General features: G+C 42.1%; 1 protein-coding gene and 2 non-coding genes across 3 annotated transcripts in view; all 3 read left to right on the forward strand.

Moving 5' to 3' along the window:
• The first annotated feature begins 3,079 nt into the window (after window positions 1-3,079).
• WDR43 (WD repeat domain 43) overlaps window positions 3,080-19,600 on the forward strand; it is a 34,911-nt gene continuing 18,390 nt past the window's right edge. The window contains exons 1-3 of the mRNA XM_030557334.1: window positions 3,080-3,331; window positions 9,332-9,466; window positions 13,417-13,538. Coding sequence (XP_030413194.1) covers window positions 3,104-3,331; window positions 9,332-9,466; window positions 13,417-13,538 — 485 coding nt within the window. The 5' untranslated portion in view covers window positions 3,080-3,103. The remainder of the gene's footprint in view (window positions 3,332-9,331; window positions 9,467-13,416; window positions 13,539-19,600) is intronic.
• LOC115649557 lies at window positions 10,476-10,553 on the forward strand. The gene has a single exon (XR_003999869.1). It is a non-coding gene; the product is annotated as a small nucleolar RNA SNORD53/SNORD92 (small nucleolar RNA).
• On the forward strand, window positions 17,669-17,746 carry LOC115649559. The gene has a single exon (XR_003999871.1). It is a non-coding gene; the product is annotated as a small nucleolar RNA SNORD53/SNORD92 (small nucleolar RNA).

Here is a 19,600-nt window from a genome sequence, read left to right on the forward strand (position 1 = left end):
TTACAGCACCCGTAAATATGGCAATCATGTTAAAGCTCTTGAAGCTCTGACTGCGAGATGTGCATGCTTTTAATGGTGAACATAAGTCATTATACATTTATACTTGCAGTCTATAAACTACAATCAGAACAGGTTTCTGGGCTTTTCCGCCCCCCTCTTCTAGGAAAAACTATTTATGATAGAGACACATTAGTCATTAGCAATATTTTCATTGATTTTTTTTCCATCATATATAATTTTCCCCATGTTAAAGAAAGTAGACAGGGATTATTAAATGAGAGGGTATGAAAAAATTTACATTTGCAAGGAAGTATGTATTTTATGCTTCTTCTGACTGGATGTGCCTCAAGGGAATATAGAAGATATGTAATGGGTACAGTCAGGACCAGCGCTAGGGTTTTGAGTGCCCTACGTGGACGGCAATTTCGCCGCCCTGCGCGCTGGTCCCGCGGCTCTGCTGGAGCTGCCGGAGTGGTGCCTGCTGAGGGTCCGGTGCTCCGCGGCTCTGGTGGAGCTGCCGCAGTCATGCTTGCGGGAGGTCTACTGGAGCCGCGCGAGCAGGTGACCGTCCGCAGGCACCACTGCGGCAGCTCCACGGGAGCTGCCTGCCACCCCCTCCGGCGGCGCGGCGGCGCCCTGACCCAGCGGCCACCCTGGGCTGCCAGCTTCTGCTGGCAGCTCAGACTCCCTCTCTGTCCCAGCAGCAGCGGCTGCTCAATCATTTAAAAAAAATGTGGGGGTGCTTTTTGGCGCCCCCAAATCTTGGCGCCCTAGGCAACCGCCTAGTCCGCCTAAATGATTGCACTGGCCCTGGGTACAGTACAGAAAGGACTATGCATATATTTAACATGCATCCTGAAAAGCTGGTGATGCATCTGAAATGTACTTTTAGAAAATAATTGTTTACAGTGTACTGAATTATTATAATACATGAAAATTAATCCAGGTTTACATTTGGAAAGCTTAATTGTACTAGCAAAGCACTCCTAGAGTGCTACCGTGGTTGCAGCTTGAATTGGCAGAATTGTACTTTTGCAAGCATAGTTTATTCTAGCTCCACCTCTACTCATGCCCCCCTAAAACAACACCAGATGAAAGAAACTAGATTGGCAAAAGTGTGGTTGTATAGTTATAACTGTGTCTACATTAGGGGGCTTCTGCTAGCACAGCTACATTGGTCAGGAATCACACCTTTTCACATCCCTGTTTATATGTATATCTGGCCTGATACAACAATTTGCAAGGCACTGTCCTAATAATCAGGGGAAAATATAGAAATTACAGAAGAAAAATATCTCTTAAATCATCTAGTCTACCTCCTGATAGGTAGAGGATTGATCTCTAGATTACACTTTCTAGTACTTTTTCCATTCTTGCTTAACCACTGGGGCTACCACCACTATTCGTGGGAAACTATGTTGCATTTTAATAGACCCCAATGCTCAAGACTTTTTTTCTGATATCCAAGCTATATTTTCTATTTCCTATCACTCCCACAGGATAATGGAGCAGCTAATACACAACTCAATTAATACAGGAGAGTAATATAATTAATGCCAATCTATATGGGTTTATGGAAATCAGATTCTGTCAAACTAACTTGGTATTTTTTTAATAAGATTGCAAGTTTGGTGTTGATGTAATAGACTTCTGTACCTTCCCCAGCCCTGAAGCTCGAAAGCTTGTACCTTCCACCAACAGAAGTTGATCCAAATAAAATATATTGTCTCTCTCAACTTCTGTAAGGCATTTGACTTGGTACTGCCTGACATTTTGATTAAAAAAACTAGAACAATATGAAATTAACGTGGCACACATTAAATGGATTAAAGATTGGCAGATTGGTCTCAAAATGTAATTAAAAACAGGGAACCATCATAGACAGGTGTGTTTCTAGTGGACTCACACAGGGATCAGTTCTTGGCCTTATGCTGTTTAACATTTTTACTAATGACCTGGCTGAAAACATAAAATCACCACTGAAAAAAGTTTGGTGATGGCACAAAAGTTGGGGGAGTGGTAAATAATGGAGAGGACAGGTCACTGGATTGCTTGGAAAGGTATGTGAAAGAAAACAGTATGTGTTTTGATTTAACTAAATGGGAATGTATAGGTCCAAGAACAAATATTTAATACTGGGTTCTTCAATCTATCACAGAAAGGTATAACACCATCCAATGGCTGGAAGTTGAAGATAGACAAATTCAGACTGCAAATAAAGTGTACATTTTTAACATTGAAAGTAATTAACCATATGACCAGTCATGGGGGATCCTCCATCACTGATCATTTTTAAATCAAGATTGGATGTTTTTCTAAAAGCTTTGCTGTAGGAACTATTTTGGAGACTTTCTATGGCCTGTAAAAGCAGCAAAGAGTCCTGTGGCACCTTATAGACTAACAGATGTATTGGAGCATGAGCTTTTCTGGGTGACTACCCAGTTTGTCAGACTCTTTTACAGCTCTAGACTAACACTGCTACCCCTCTGATCTATGGCCTGTCTTACACAAGAAGTCACATGGATGCCTTCTGGCCTTGAAATCTATGAATCTTTTGATCAGTTCTGGCAGATGTTTCTGCAGTATTTACTCTTTCCCAGTACCTAACAAGGAGATGAACCTTAATAAAATTAATATGCAACAATTATGTCTCAGGCATCCCTTGGTACAGTCACATTATCTCCTATATTTAACTGGCCTGCAAAATGAGAAGCCTTAAAAAAAAGCTTGTCATACACACACCTTTGGACACCCCCCAATCCCCTCTAGCACACAGACGGTACCTCCCAAAGCTGTCATACACAGCCCCCAGGACCCCATCTTTCACCCTTGATACTCTCATAACCCTCCCCTACCCGCCTCAAAATACTATTTGAACACACATCAGCCACCCCCGATCTCCTGTGCAGCCACCATCAAGTTCCCCCAACAGGCCTCCCGCTCCTGCCACACCGAGCACCCCCCACCGGCGCGCGGGCCTTCCACGCAGCGGAGGGGAGGAGCGGCGCAGGGGGAGCGCGTCCCCGGCCAGTGCGCCTGCGCGGAGCGGAAACACGTGGCCGCTGCGCCGCTGGCCTGGAGCAGAGGCCGAGCCCAGAGCGCTATGGCGGCGGTCGGAGCAGCGTGTGGTGGGGAGGCCCCACGGGCCCCCTGCGCCTTCTCCCCAGGCGGCCGCCGTTCCCTGGCGCTGTGCGGCCCCGACGGGCGCCTCCGGGTGTGGGACACGCCGAGCAGCCGCCTGCAGCACGAGTACGTGCCCTCCGCCCACCTCAGCGCCGCCTGCACGTGCCTGGCCTGGGCCCCGCCGGGGGGCCGCCAGCCTCCGAGCAAGGTACCGGGGCGGGAGGGAACGCGGGGCCGGGCCGGGGGTGCCGCCGCTGCCGCCCTGCACACCGCATGGCCCGCTCTCCCCACCCCCCGTCGCCATGTGGCTTCCCCGGGGAGAGCAGCCAACAGGCCCCGAGTCGGGGGGAGCCCCCCCACTACAGCCGGGAAACACCTCCCGTGTGACGGGGACACGGTCACGGGCCCCCAACCCCTTGCAGGCCTCCCGCCTCCTGTCCGCAGCACCCTGCCGGGCAGCGCTAGTACACACGGGCCACCGGCAGTGCACGTGGGGCACCCATCTCCGCTCGGGCCGAGACTAGGGGTGGTGGATTCGACAGGGCCCCGTCCCGGGGGAGCCGCTCCAGTGAGGGGGGCTAGTTCGCGCAAGTCCTAGGGGAAGGGAAGAATTAGGTGAACCCAGTCCTAGGCTTGCCGGTCGGGAGAGAGGAGAGCATGGGATGAGGCAATCTTACCACCCGTCGTGTGTGCGCCTAGTGGTGAGGTAGTCCTTGGGTGGCCCAAGCTGGTGTTAAGTGTCTCCTCTGGAGCGGTAGCAACACAGAGTTTACAAAAAGAACAGGAGTACTTGTGGCACTTTAGAGACTGACAAATTTCTTTGAGCATAAGCTTTCGCGGGCTACAGCCATGTCATAGGTTTCACCCCCACTCTGGACTTTAGAGTATAGATGTGGGGACCTACATGTGACCTTCCTAAGCTTAATTAGTAGCTTAGATCAATAGATTGCCACCCTCAAATGTTTGTGTCCTCTGGAAAACTCTGTCTCCCCCTGAAAAAACCTTCCCCTCCCTGGGTACCCTTGAGAGACTCCTCCACCAATTCCCTGGTGAACACTGATCCAAACCCCTTGGATCTTAAAACAATGAAGAATTACTCATTCCCCCTCTCTACTCCCCCCCCCCCGAATTTTTGGTGAGTCCAGATCTGATCCCCTTGGATCTAAAAAACAGATCAATCAGGTTCTTAAAAAGAAGGCTTTTAATTAAAGAAAAGAAAGGGTTTACAAACGAATTTAGTCACTATGTCTATGGGTCCTACAACTGTGCCTATGTATACTTTATATATATATGCCACAATAACACCTGTGGTGTCTTTCATTAGGGAGTTTCTAAGCACTTTAGAGGTGTTATTGAACTAAGACTACCAGTCTCTTTGTAATGTGGGTAAGTATTTTCCACTTTTACAGGTTGGGGAGTATGTGTCTTGCCCAAAGTCACCCAGTGTCCAAAGCTAGGAAGAGAACTAAGGAACAATGACTTCTTGCAGTTCTGACATACCTAGTACAGCCCCATTTATCCAAAATGCTTGTGTAATCAAAAATATCTGTGGATCCAGATAATTGCAGTTGGGGAGAAGCACTTGGGTAAGCCTTTCTCACCTGTGGCTGTGACAGAATGATTTGGCTGATAGGTAGTTCTTCTGAAATAGGTTTGTATTAGCCATATACATTAATTGAACCGTGTGTGTGTGTATAATAACTGTAAGTATCCTTTGCTCAAAGAATGAATTATATTTGTAACATGCTGTCCTTCATATTAGCTCTGTTGGTGAGACACTGTTAAGGAGAGAGTAATGGTATTAGGAATTCATACACTGTTAATTTATGTAAAATTCAGTCTCCCTTTGGGATAACATCTATCTTGCCACTTTTGCTCTTTGCAAGTTATTTATGGAGGGGAATTTTTCCAGGATTCAGGAATGATTTAAATAAGTATGACTAATATTCAGTGATTCATTCAGAGCAAGCATCTGGGAACTTGGAAATTCCAGGGTTGAATTTCAGAGCATTTATCTTATTTTTTTTTTACAGTTCATTACCAAACCAAAGGTGTGATCAGAATTAAAACAACAAGGCGCTAGCTCAGTTACATCCTGTCTACACTGAGATTTGAAGCCACCATCTCAACCATTTTGTAGGGATAAAAACAGTATTGAAATCTTGTTCAGAAAGTGCAGTTTCCCCCTGGCTAGTAGTATAGATAGGGTGTAACCATATTATAATATTTTTTATTTATGTAACATCTGTACAAGGATTTCAAAGTGCTTTACATACTTGTTTAATTTATTCTGTGAGTGCTCCTGAGTATTATCCCATATTACTGATTAGGAAATCTGAGAGATTAATTGCCCAAAGACACAGGATTTCTGCGGCAGAGAGAAGTAGTTTAGATCTCTTAACTTATTGTCCTGTACTTTAATTTGGTCAGTTATAACAACACACTTTTGAAAGCCCTATTTATCATTTGGTATCTGTGCTGACTGAAGAAACTGGGCCTGTCACACTTGGTGTATTGCATGTTGGGATACCATTTCATAGCATGGATTTGGTTTTGCCTGTCTGGATGGAACTGAAGTATGTTATAACCTGTATTATAGCTTTCAAACATTGTTATAACATGGTGTCCTGGCATGATACAATGTGTACATGAGCTTCTTAAGCAGCTTTCCAGCAAGAACTGTGTTTGAAAATGGTTCTTCAGAAAAGGGCTGACATGTTTTAAAATGTCTGTGTAGGCAGGGCTCTTTATCTTGTGTAAGGACCTTTGTTGAACACTGGGCAACATCTTAGTGCTAATTATCTCTTAACATGTTGAACTGTGAGCATTACCTGAATTTCAGCATGTTCTCTTGTGGAACTGGTAACTTTTCGTATCTTGTAGTATGTATTCTCTGTAGCTTTGTAACTTGTTGGTTTGTGCTCACATTGAATAAGCAGGGAAAAATAAAGCTCTGGTAGCTGAGCCAACTAAAAGATGCTTGTAACACACATTTTGTTTTCTTTTGCACTGGAAAGCTTTCTGCTAATGTATCATGCTTTAAGAACAATCATATGCCAGTAGATGCCTCTAGGTGGTGTTTGGCCAGGTTCCATTTACACAAAGGCAAAGTATGTTCTGGACTCTTGCCACTTTAATGACGACCACACATTTTTTGGCCAGTATGGGGATGAGTTGTAGAAATAGTGAGATCTTGAACTCTAATTCTGGGAATTCCTAGCTCTGTGATAGCTGCTTGGACCACACATCTCCCCAGTCTTTGTATATGTGCTTGTAGTGTGGGAGGTATTTTAGCTTTTGTTATGGTGACATTATTTTCTTAAAGTGCTGGTCAGTAGAAAGTCTCCCTGAAATAGTCCCTTATAAAAATCTACCTTTCAAGTGAGGCTATTATGGAAAAGCATGCCCTCTTAAAAGAAAAAAAATCAATTTATTTTACCATAACTGCTTTAAATAAAATACTAATATTCCTAAGTCAAAATCGTAAATGAATTCTAAATATTTCTTCAATCCGTAGCATCTGAAAAAATAGTAAGACACTCATGTGGCAGGATCAAGTTCTGTGTCTTGCACACGAAAGCCTAGATGTTGTCTGGTATCAAAGGCGTCTTGATCCTGCAGTGAGCTCTGTGTTGGGTCACAGTGAAGTGAATAGGAGATATTGCCATGTGGCAATCATTGCAGGATCAGGACCTAAGACTGGTTTGTATTTAGTTCTGTGGATATTTTTGGAAGGATGTGAGCGAGGGATTTTCTAGATCAATATCTAATCCTCGTGTTTGTTTAGTAGAGGGGTTCTCAAACTGGGGACCCTGGGGGTTGCAAGGTTATTACATGGGGGGCCGCGAGCTGCCAGCCTCCACCCTAACCCTGCTTCACCTCCAGCATTTATAATGGTGTTAAATATATTTAAAAGTGTTAATTTAGAAGGGGGCTCGCACTCAGAGGCTTGCTATGTGGAAGGGATCACCAGTGCAAACTTTGAGAATGACTGGTTTAGCACCTTTTATTCTAAAGATGCCATACCCAAATGCGCTCATTAGCCAAGCTTTTGGGAGCATTTCAGCAAAGACATAAGGTAAGTTAAAAACAAGTTTCCTTAGGAGAACCTTTGCTACTACTTGGCTCGCTCATTCTATGACATCAGAAATGATATGTGTTGATGGGCTTAGGTAAGACTTGCTTGTATTTATAATGTGTTCTGGAATATCTCTAGTGAACTAAGAATTTTGGGGAGGGGGGTAGGGTGATGGGAGGATGGAAGAATTTTAGATAAATTAGTAGGCGCTTCTGTGCTTATGGCTGGTTGCTTGCTATTTCAAGGAGAAAGGGTTTTCAGCACCCATCTGTGCTTAACTGGTTTAATTTTTCCTTTGCAGTTCATCTTTAGTATGAAAGACTATTAGTAAATGCAGATAGCATTTAGGGTCTTCCGGTACTGTGTGGGCATCCAGTGTGAACATAGGCCTCCTCTTCACTGACCAAAGAACAGTGTTTAATTAAACATAGTTTTAATGTGACTGCCTCCAAACAAGTTTAGTTAGTTGGTTTAATGTTCAGACCTAGTGTTAATCTAGATTTTAAAATCATGGTCAGCATGCATTAGACCTGGTTTGAAATGTTTAGTTCCAGGTATGAACATGCTTTGGGATGTGTGTTATAGTTTTTGCTGCACTCATGTTTTTGGTGCATTTTAAAAAACCCTTCCTTTGTCTCTGAAAATGAAGCCTGAAGTATGTTCGTGACAAGCAGAGACCTCAGCTATCCACTTAGGTTTGGCTTTATGTGAAAACTTCTGGAATGGAGTTAAGTTTTTTATTCAAATGTCAGTTATTCTGATTTTTATTAAACTGGCATAGAGTTAGTCAGCTAAAATTATTCTATTTTTGCTTCCCAAATATCTTACATTTAGCACTATGTCAAAAGTATTTAGAGTACTGCAACTTCAGGGATGCAAAGTCTCTCTCTCTGTCTCTCTCTCTCTTTGTTATTGCATTGTTTAAAATTTAAAACTTAAATGTGTAGGCTTCCAGATGGCCTGCAGCTCTCATATCTTTGGGCTTGGGCACAAACTAATTACATGTTGCATGTCACCTATTGTAATGTAAGAGAGACACCTATGTAGGTGGAGCAGCAAGGCTCTTGTTTTAAGCCCACAAGGAGTCCTTTTTGGGCTTCCTGGTGTGGTGCATTAGTGCAGATATCCTGTTCTGTAGAGGAAACATCGTTTTGTCTCTTGTGGGTAGAAAGTTTTTAAAAATGAAATCTGAGATGAGATAGTGTCTACATAATGTACAACAAACTTGGCAGAAAAATATTTTCCTTTTGCCTTTGGGGTTGGGACTGCTTCATTCTTCTGAAGCCCTTAACTCTTTAAGTATGAACACAGTCTGACATTAAACTCTTGTGAGCAGAAGTGTTGTGGTGGTGATGGCTTTTCCTCCTCCTTTCTTTATGGTTTGGCATCCTGAGAAACTGAGTCTAGTCTCCTTCACTTACCTAACCGCCATCCCACCACACTTCTGGGCAAGGAGGACAGGCTGAAACTGTGTAGAGATTGTCAGTGGCTCTCAAACTGTGAGGGCAAGGGATTAAAAAATGGTCTGAGCATGGGAGCCAGGAATTAGGAGTTATAATGCCTATTCTAATACTGACTTCCTTTGTGGCCTTGGGCAAATCACTGTGTTTTCCTAATTTTCCTCATCTGTAAAATGGAAATAGCACTTTCCCCTCAGAGGAGTTGAAGATTCATTTAATGTTTGTAAAGTGCTTTGAAAAATGAAAAGTAATATAGAAATGCTGAATTCTGTTATGGTTTTGACCTTCCCCTTTGGGGATGAAGCATACCCTGTGTATTACCTTTCAGCCTGGCTCCGGGAATAAAGCAAAGACTAGAAAATGACCTTGGGGTTTTCTTCATGGAACAACACACTGCCACTATGCTGTCAGGATGATTTCATCTGATCTTTTAAAATTAGATTTTGAGCCATAGTGGTCTAAATAAGACTCTTTGTGCTTGTCTACACTAAGATTTGTAATCCTGTTAGTTAACATGTTAAAAACATGATTGTGTCCTGTCTACATTAGAATTTACACACATTTGTTCCTAATTATGTTTGAACTCTAGGATTATGGAACCCTTATTTGTGGAAGCAGACCAGACTAACTTGTTACTTTTTTTTTAACCCCGCTCCCAATCTCTTTTCAGGAGGGTCCTCAGAGGAAAAAAAGGAAATCTGAAGCTGCAGAAGCAGGCGAACAGTTTGATCTACTGGCTATTGGTACAGCAGTTGGCAGCATTTTATTATACAGCACAGTTAAAGGAGAATTACAGAGCAAACTAGTAAGCATCACATCAATCTTTCTGTCTATTTGTAAGGTCATATCTGTTGCTCAGAGGGGTGGGCTAAGCTAATTTAACAAAGTTTTAAATTCTGAATGGTTATGTAGTTACATGCATGAATGGATATGTGGTATCCACAAGAATGTCAGAATAATTCTACTTCTAGTGTTGCTAGTATGTATAGACTGAGGAATTACTTTTTCTAGACTAGCCCAACATCATACGATTACATGTACATTTGTAATTTTTGAGTTCCTTTTAACTCAAAAGAATAGTAAGGATTTAGACACCATGAAATTCATCTTGGCTGTATTGCATCTTCAACAATTAGACAATATTCTGTGTTTGAGAATTAAAAAAATGGCATTGGCTAGCATGGAGATGCTTCTTGCGCTGGCATGTTGGCTTTTCTATAAAAGCATGAATCACCGACTTAGCTTTCCATATATTCTCAGCATATGGTTTTCCCAAACCCATCCGGTGGTGGGTCCATCCTGCTGTCGTTTTTCCTTCTTATTAACATCACCTCTTCTGTGCCTTTTCATTTAGCCTTGAATTGTAACAAAACAAAGAAATATAATGGTTGATATCAGTGATAATATTTTGGAATAGACATATGAGACTGATTTCCTCCTCCTGGTTTTAGACTTACACTATGCATCAATGCCCATGAGTGTGTGTATTATGTGTGGGAAAACATTTGTGTGCCTTGTTAAGCTGGGTAGTGGTTTAGCAACATTGGTTTAAAATTGATAGGGTGAATGCTGATATTTTGCTGGTGACACGTCTTTATTTTACCCACAAAGTTCATGTTTTTGATGGGTACACAGAAATGTTGACCATTTTTCTTGTTTAGGAACAGAATAGTGGCTGTCATTTAAAAAAAATAAATAAATAAAAAATTGGAATTGCAAGAACATTTCTCACTCTGTCATAACTGAAAAGTCATTTTTAGTTTTGAAATATATCAAATTAATTTTTTTCTCTGTCCATATTTAAGCATAATGCCTTGCTGTGATGATGCTTACTTGGTTTCGCTCACTGCTGACTTGCAGTGAAGACATTTTCCTCTTGGCTGTCTGAGCAGGCTGGTGCAAAATTAAATAGTAAAATTCAGTAAATTTACAGGAAACTCAAATTATGACTAAAAGCAGGTTAGCGATGCTCTTAGAAAACTGCATTAATCTTTTGGGAGAAGATCCAGTAACTTTTCTAGGCATGTGTTCACCCTCTCATTCTGGTTAGAACAGATTCTCAGTAAAATGCTGTTGCTGCTCCTTTGATAAGATTTGAGTTCTAATACGAGGTCTCAGATTGTAACCCAGTACATTTCCCTCCCACACTGATAGACTCCCATGTTTGGGACACATGATGCCGGGATTATTTGATGACTTGACCAGTGAGCCCTGTGATGGGATCCCTGGGGTGCAGCATGGAACTATGGGACCACTGTGACCCCTGAACTCTTTCCAATCTGGGCTGTCTTTCACAATGCCTCACTAGTGACCAGTAGCAAACATCTCCAGTTGCTGTTATTGTTCAGCACAATAGCATGTGGAGCACCACACCCAGCTAGATTGGATGAATGCTCCCAGAGTCACTCATGAATCACACAGAGAAAGGCACCAGAGCCAAATCTGTGCAGCTCCCAGCACGGCACCTCAGGAATTACACCATCTTGCAATGCTCAAGATGAGCAGTGCAAATTTATTAATTGGTTCACCATTTCATCAATGGAAAACAGATATATACTAGCCTTTACAGAATGTGAGCAGATTTGCCACACACTTCACACAAACTCATTGGTAAAGATAAACAGTAAAACAGATTTAGTGACTACAAAAGATAGATTTTTAAGTGATAAGCAAAAAATTAGTTACCAAAAGAAATAAAATATAAGCACACAGTCTAAACTCTCAACCCTGTTAGACTGGGCAACAACTAGACTAAGCAGTTTTTCCTCACACCACTGGATATTGCAGTTGATAATACGCAGATTTCACCCTTGAAATCCAGACCAGTCCCCTCAGGTGGAGTCCTTGTTGCTTGCAGCATGGGTGGGTGAAGGAGGAAGGGGCCATATGCTGGGCCTGTGTCTGTTTTGTACCCTCAGTTCTGTGTTCTTGGGGAGTACTAGTCCAGGCATGTCTGGATGGCCATTGCTGAGTCTCCAGGTTGAGCAGTTCCCTTGGTGTGGCCTCATGCAGGTGAGTCATTGTCAGGGTTCCCTCCCCACTCTGAACACTGGGGTACAGATGTGGGGACCTGCATGAAAGACCCCCCTAAGCTTATTTCTACTAGCTTAGGTTAAAAGCTTCCCCAAGGCACAAATTCCTTTCCTTGTTCTTGGACGGTATTGCTGCCACCACCAAGTGATTTAGACAGAAATGCAGGAAAGGTCACTTGGAGTCCCTATTCGCCCAAAATATCCCCACAAGCCCCTTCACCCCCCTTCGTGGGGAGGCTTGAGAATAATATACCAACCAATTGCCTTTAATATGAATACAAACCAGACCCTTTATCTTTGAGACCCTGAAATCAATCAGGTTCTTAAAAGAAGAACTTTATTATAAAGAAAAAAGTAAAAGAAGCACCTCTGCAAAATCAGGATGGAAGGTAACTTTACAGGGTAATAAGATTTAAAACACAGAGGACTCCCCCCTCTGGGCTTAGTTTCACAGTTCTAGAAACCAGGAATAAAACGCCCTCTTAGCATAGGGAAAATTCACAAGCTAAAACAAAAGATAATCTAATGCATTTCGAGTAGCTCCCTTGCTGGACTATTGTTGTTGATAGGTTTATTGACCCCTGCCCGGGTGTTGGTTACTTTCCTTGCTGTTGCCTCTGGGGAGCTAATATCTGGCTGGTTTCCCAACTTACATTCTCTTACATATGAAGTTATGAGAATTGTGTTTATGGTTGTTCAGTGACAGTCATACAACACAATTCTGATAGCTTCATATGCATTAATGATATACAGATATGGATAGAGAAATGACTTTAAACTGATCATAATCGTTCCCCTGATACCTTCTAAGGCATGCTTTTTATGTAAGATCACGATTATATAAAAATGAAGAATATGGGGGTTACAGGATGCTCTCCCAGGGTATCGAATGTCACAACCCCAACCTTCTCTAAAATCTCAGAGCTGGAAACCCTTCTGCTAGTGTCTCTGGTTTTCCTCCTCCTGCCTTTTCTCTTTTGTCTCTGCCCTTTATCAAAAAACTGGTATAGGGTATCAGATTTAGCTGCCTTTCGAGATTAGATCGTGACATCCCCATTTTCTTCCTTGTTTGGTCTATTCTTTGAGATATTCAGTAGCGTGATTAGTTATGCCCATCCAGTTGTTTTCTAGGCCTGTGAGCTTGCAGCCATTTTGATCACTTGACGGACAGGAGAGGTGGCTGATGTTTCTTGCTAAGGCCTTGGGTCTGGTCTGGTGATGGCTCCTTCTGAAGTGCTGAATACATGGAACTGGCACTTACTTAGCAGCTTGCTTGGACAGGAAGGCTCTCGAAGTATCCATCTGGGAGATATCTGTATCATCAGGGAAGAAGGCTAGCAAGATACATAGTTTATTCAGATAGCTCTGTTTGGGCTGTATTTATGTCGATGTAAGGAGAAGGGGGATGGTTTTCTTTATCTGTGACTTTAAATTGCTAGAGCACGCTTGAATTCTCTCACTAAACCTTTCATTACTAAAAGAATTTTAAAGGTGTAACCACTTATATTTCTAGCATCTATCTAGATGCATGTGTGTGAGACCATCTTAAAACTGCAGTATAGTGCCATCTCTCTGTTTTGAGTGAATAACCCTTTTCATATTTTCCATAACCTGATTTAGCTCCCCAAAAGTGGCCTGTTCGGTATGTTGATTGCACAAAAACTCATTAGCCAAGGCCCATTTCATTTGCCCATTAGTAATTAAACCTTTGTTTCTCTTGTAGGATGGTGGTCATGACAATAGAATAAACTGTGTACGGTGGCACCAGGATAATGGTTGTTTATATAGTTGTTCAGAAGACAAACACATTGTGGAATGGAACACACAGACCTGCAAAGTGAAGTGGTGAGTGAGACTGGTGTGCAGTCAATAGTGTCAGCATTACTTTTACACACGCCCTTCTTCCCCTCATGAAAGCATTTTGATCAGGTCTAGTTGGAGGTGCCATATTTTGCTATGCAAGGCGTTTGAACGCTGACCTTCATGCCAGCAGGAGCTGGTAGCCAGTCTTCTGTGCTGAAGGGAAAGCTGATGCTCTGCTGGGCTTCTGAGGAGGACTGTTGTGGCTCTGTTAAGGGCATAAAAGATGCACTGTGTCGAGAAAATGATTGGGTTTGGCATTTCTTCAAAATCAATTTTAAAAAATATCAGACATTCTGGTCACAAGTCTCAGCAAAAAATATAAATTTGAACTCTTTGAGTGCTTGCTCATGTCCATTCCATATTAGGTGAACACCGAAGAACACCAGTTATGAGAAAGGTAACTGTCTTTTATTCAGAACTGTTTTGGGGCTGTCTTCACAAACCATATTTCACAAGCATTTAATTTAGAACATGCTCTTGTATTATAAAGTAGGTCTATTGAAACTCTAAAATGTGCTGTGCAGTACACTGTCTTCATCTAGTATTTCACAGTCACATAGTTATGTAAATCTGTGTCAGCCTATTGAAATGCTGGGTATTCACCATTTTTGAAAACCTTGACCTGCATCTTCTGCTGACTTCATTGGGTGTGCACTCATTGCTTCTGAAGGTCAGACCACTTGTTGGAATGTTTAAATACAGATTCAGAGCATAACCTCAGGCACCCTTTATTTTTTTGTTATGAACAGAAAATTATTAAAGTGGTAAGACAATTGTAAAAGGCAGAAAATTCATAGATTATATTGCGAATATATAGCCACAACAAAACACACACACGTTCTAGTATAAAAGGGCTAAATATTTAAACATCTCTGAAATATGTCCATAACAGCTGTCTTAATTTGCTCGTTATATTGTATGCTGTGCAGAAAGCAGCTAGGGCAGCAGTATTGTCAGATTCATTTCCAGTAAGATACAGTAGCTAGCAGCCTGTCAGGTTGTCTGCATTACACACAACCATATGCTTGTACAGTTGCATGCCACAGTTAAGATTGTCTGTTAGGTTATGGATATCACTAACTGTGTCAGGCAACCATACTAGTGCTTAACCTGTCTGTAGTATACATAAGGTGTTTTTGCTTTTGTTCACGGTAGTGAGGGAAATGATGGCAGCATGTCTATTCTAGCTAGTTAAGACTATATGCAGCTGTGATAGTTCATGACAGATTTGTAAAATGGCTTACGCCACAGGTAGTGATCGCCCCAGGTAATCTAGACAGGACTTGTTAAACTCATACCTTGCAAGAACTGAAACCTTTGAAACTGAACCAGCTTTAAAAAATAGGAAATCTTAAAAGGAGGTTTTTTTTCCCCCCTCTGGTGCAACAGTAAGTATATCACACAGTTTTACAGAACATCATGGGATTTCACTATTAACATTGTGTTCAATAGTTCATTGGTTTCTCTGACTTGAACAATATGTATGATATGGTTGCCACATTGGTGTTGAATCTGGTTGTGGCAGAGAGACGTCACAAAATGTGAAAGATTGTGTAAGCCTTTCTTTTTAAGTAATGCACAAAAATGCCCTTGTAGCCTGACTACTGAGAATGTTTTCAGCAGAACTAAATTTGATGGAATTCCTCAGTCCCCAGTCTACTTTCTATACTCAGCACCTCTTGGTTTAATAGCTTCATGTGTATTAAACTATGGGAGTGTTTCTGTTTCCTGTTGCACTGTTGTAACTCAGCCACCACCCAATGTAAGGTTGAGAGGGTGAGTGCAGGTGCATGAGAAGACTTCTTTTTTTATTTATCTGCTGCTGAAACTTTCTGTATAAAAGCTTGACCACTGTTAAAACTCTCTTGTTTTCATCCGTCTTGTGTTGTCTATCTCAGGCCTTAACTTAAATTGATACATCGGTAAGGAATTGACTTATATTAAATCAACATCAGTAACTCTTAAATGGATTAACAAGTGTTGATCAAAGGTGATTTGCACAAATTTGACCAAACATCTCAACTGCGTGTAGACAGCGCCTCTGTTTACTACTGCTACAAAACTGGTGGATTTCACATAATTTTTCTGAGTCTATAGAAATATCTGTTGGTTTTCAGCAGCAGAATAGTGGACTCTTGTGAGATGTCTCTACAATAGATATTTAGGGTAAAATTTTCAAGTGCCCTAATGATTTAGGAGCTCAGATACTGTTTTCAAAAGTGACTTGGGCACTTAGGCTGCTAATTCATTTTTGAAAATAGGTCTTGAACTGCTAAATCAAGAAGGCGTCTTACCCTTAACCCCAAACACAGCCGATACTCTTTGAAACACACAATAGTCCTGTTTACAATAAATTATTTGCAGTAAAATATAATATGCAAAACTCATTGGGTTTTAGGTTCACAAAAGAATTGGTAAGATTTCATTCAGACTCTTTTTTGAGCCTCAGACTTTCTTCAGCATTGAAAATGACTCCCCCTTCTGTAAAAGTGAGTAGTTTTTAGGCAGAAGTTTGTTCCTTCCATTCAGATTCAAACAACAGAACCAATGTCATACTTCTCTATCCTGAAACTGCTGTGTCTTACTCATGTAATCCATGAGACAGTCAAGATGATACCCTTGTGCTACGGTTGGAGGTTGATGCACATCCCACTGAAGTGAATGGAAAGAATTCTGTTCACTTCCGTGGGCATTGGCTAAAACCCATAAATCGGGCCACATTTTCTTTTGTGGTGAAGCAGCTTTGCACATGAGCACCAAAACAAAGCAGTCTGAAAATGAGCCATGGGAGGGTCACATTAGTTTATGGGGATCCTCTAGAGCCAGCATAATGGGATATGGGTTTGAGTAGAGTAGAATAGTTGCATGAACCCAAGCAGCTTCATGAACCTCTTAGGGATGTTAGCATTTAATAAAGATTAGAGAAGCCTTCAGGCAGTTCTAATGTACACCAAGGGAATTGACCAACCAGCCTTTTGCACACCCAGAGCGGAACAAGGAATGCAAAGGTGGTTTAAATCCACCTTTGCAGTTCCTTCCTGAGCTGTATTGTGCACTCCTCTGCTGCAGGTGATATTACTTGGAGGGTACTGTGTTCTTGGATGCTGAGCCATCCACAAACACACTGCCATTGCAGGCCCCTGACAGGCTGGGGAATGGCTGCGGGGCTGGGGAATGAATGGCTGCAGGGCTGGGGAAAAATGACCTATTTAATATGAGATGGTATCCAGTCACCGGCATGCTTAAGACACCCTCATTGGCCCTCCTGTAGTTTCTCAGGCACTACTTCTTTCGCCCCCATTCTACTATTGCTGCTGCGATTTAGTACAGAGCAGGGAGGGAGTAGTGAGCTGGCCATCTCATGAATTCTCTCCAAGCGAAGTTCTTTTCAGAATGACTTTCTGCAGATGGCATTTTCTGGTTGAAGTGGTAGTTCACATTGACCAAAAGTAGCACAGTAAGATGTCACATGAATCAGAACATCATCATCATCACGTGTACCCCAACACATACCAGATACTTTATTGGCTCAAGCCCGCCTGTTGTCGTGTTTGTATTTCATTTTGTTCAACATCAGTATCAATCTTCTAGGGACCACATCTATCCTCCTGTTACGGCACAGGCGGTATGTGACCATTGGAACCACGCTCAGCTACAGATGAGTGGGCTCCTGCCCTGTGACCTGCCATTATTGTGCTGGGTTCATCATTGTCCATGGCTTTCCTACCACTGCTATTTGTGGCTGATGGATTTGAAAATCTTATCAGGCACAAGAATGTGCAAATGATACTAACAGCTATGCAGTCCTCACCACAGTTGGTTTGTTGTGTTTCATGGGCATGGCCTGTGATTTTTTTTCAAGCACTCTTTAACTATTTGCTTTTTTGATATGCTAAGTCTGGAATCTTTGAAAATTCAGTACTACGGACAATGTTTTCAGAAGTGAGTATGGCGTTTAAGCTCCTGTGTCACGTACACACTTTAGAAAATTTTACCTTAGGAATCCAGAGGATGTTCTCGGACGATTGTGTAAAGTCAGATACTAATACTTATCCTGACATTGTTGTGAATGTTAAATCAATTTTCTCTGCCCATTCATTAAGCAGAATGCCTTGCTGTGAAGATACCCACTTGGTTTCGCTCACTACTGATGTGCAGTGGGGACAACTTCCTCTTGGCTCTCTGAGCAGGCTGGTGCTGACTGCAATACTGTGAAACAAAGCTGAAGGCAGCAATTACTAGAGGGTCAGATAGCTGTTTATTATTTTTTTTAATTTTGCAAAATCTTTGAAAATTAAAGAACAAACCATATCCTCTTGACTTGTAAGTGCCGTCTTTGATAAAGCTAGCACTCAGTAGGACACTTAATGCAATGTTACAAGGGTTATCATTGGTGTAGCTCCACTGGTGGTGGTGGTAAGGGTGGCAGTGCTTGTGCAGACTTGCCAGCAGCAGGCTACTGTAGCACTGCCACTAGTGGGAATTGGAAGAAAAATGCTAGTGTGGACACAACCTTAGGTTGTCACAGGGTCTCTCAGATTCTGTATCTCAATCTGTATAGTACTGTATTGTCTTTAAAATTGCTTTAATGCCTTTGTTTGACCACTGTTGTCGTCTTGTCAGCTGGTACAGTCATTCTTTCAATATCTAGCTCACAATGTGTTTTGGAATTCAGAATCTTGATACAAAGGCTTTGCCAGTGTGCTGGTGTGTGTTGGAAATTATGAAATGTATCTGGAATGTGGAGTGAGTCTCTGAAGTGATCTTAGTAAGAGAGAGTGGGACTGATTTGGCCTCTCCTTTTGCTGCTATAAGTTGCTCTAACAATATGGCATCGGTGCAGGTAGCTCTGTACTACATATAGCAGTGCATATGGGTGGGCGGAGGTGTTCCCATAGTGCTAGGTGCTGCACAGGTTCTAAGCTGCTGCACTGCCCTTATTTAGCACTGGGGAGGCTGCCATAAGTTACAGAAGCAGGTAGGGTTGCTCGAACCATTTCAGTCCTGCGGCAGCCCAGAATCTGAAAGAAACAAAGGTAGCATAAAGCAACCGTTGCCCCCCTCTTGCCCTGGGTGGTACTGCACAGAATCTAGCCAGATGTGTTTTGAAAGGACATTCTCAGGGTATTGTCTGCATTGCAATCAGGGCAGCGAGTGCTATCTTCTGTAGACCTACTGGTGCTAGCTGTATTCTAGCTAGCTCACTAAAACTAGAAGAAAGGATGCTGTGGTGTGAGCTTCACAAGCCTGCCTGATTCCCCTGAGTACATATTTGTCTCTGCAGCTTGCACTGAAGCTTTCACCACTGCTTCCTCACTTCTATTTTTAGTGAGCTAGCTAGAGTACAGCTAATGTGGGTTTGTCTACAGAAGCTGCCATTCACACTCCTTACTGCAGTGTAGGTGTACACTCAAATATGGGTACCTGTAAATTTTATTCTTCTGTGCCATTTCCCTGAAATAATTCTTTAATAATTTAAACAGAATAGTTGACTTCTTACAAAAGCATTAAAAGAGAATTCCAAGTAGATGTTGTTAAAAACCATCAGTGTTGTGGTGATGGAAGTTAACAGTTAGTAAGTAAAACTAGGCGGTTATAGAAGATTTCTTTGGTCTCGGTAAGTGCCTCAGCCCATCTCTTCTCAGTTCAGTTGTCAATGCAGCAGTAAGCTTGTATGTTTCTCTTAATTCTTTCACTGGAAGCCACATTTGTTGTTTTTAGGAATCTGCAAAAGCAACACCATCTTGTGATTAATTAGTAGTGTGCAGATATGTCTCTGCTTGGCTTAACGATAAATTTAAAAAATTGTCAGAAGAAGTTCTCTCTCTTTCCTGGACTACTTTTTGGCTCCCCCGGAAGGGGTGGATCTTCCTGGAGGAGCTAATCCTCATGCATATATTTATTCCTTAAAGAATTTTCTTATGGCAGCATTGATCTCAGTGGATTGCCCTGAGTCTGTTTGTTACTGAGTTCTTAGTAGCTTACCAAGCCAAAAGTACCACAGGATGTTTGATTAGCTAATATTGCTTCCATGCAGGTCACCT

Source organism: Gopherus evgoodei, chromosome 3 (assembly GCF_007399415.2).
Source record: "Gopherus evgoodei ecotype Sinaloan lineage chromosome 3, rGopEvg1_v1.p, whole genome shotgun sequence".
NCBI classification, from domain to species: Eukaryota; Metazoa; Chordata; order Testudines; family Testudinidae; genus Gopherus; species Gopherus evgoodei.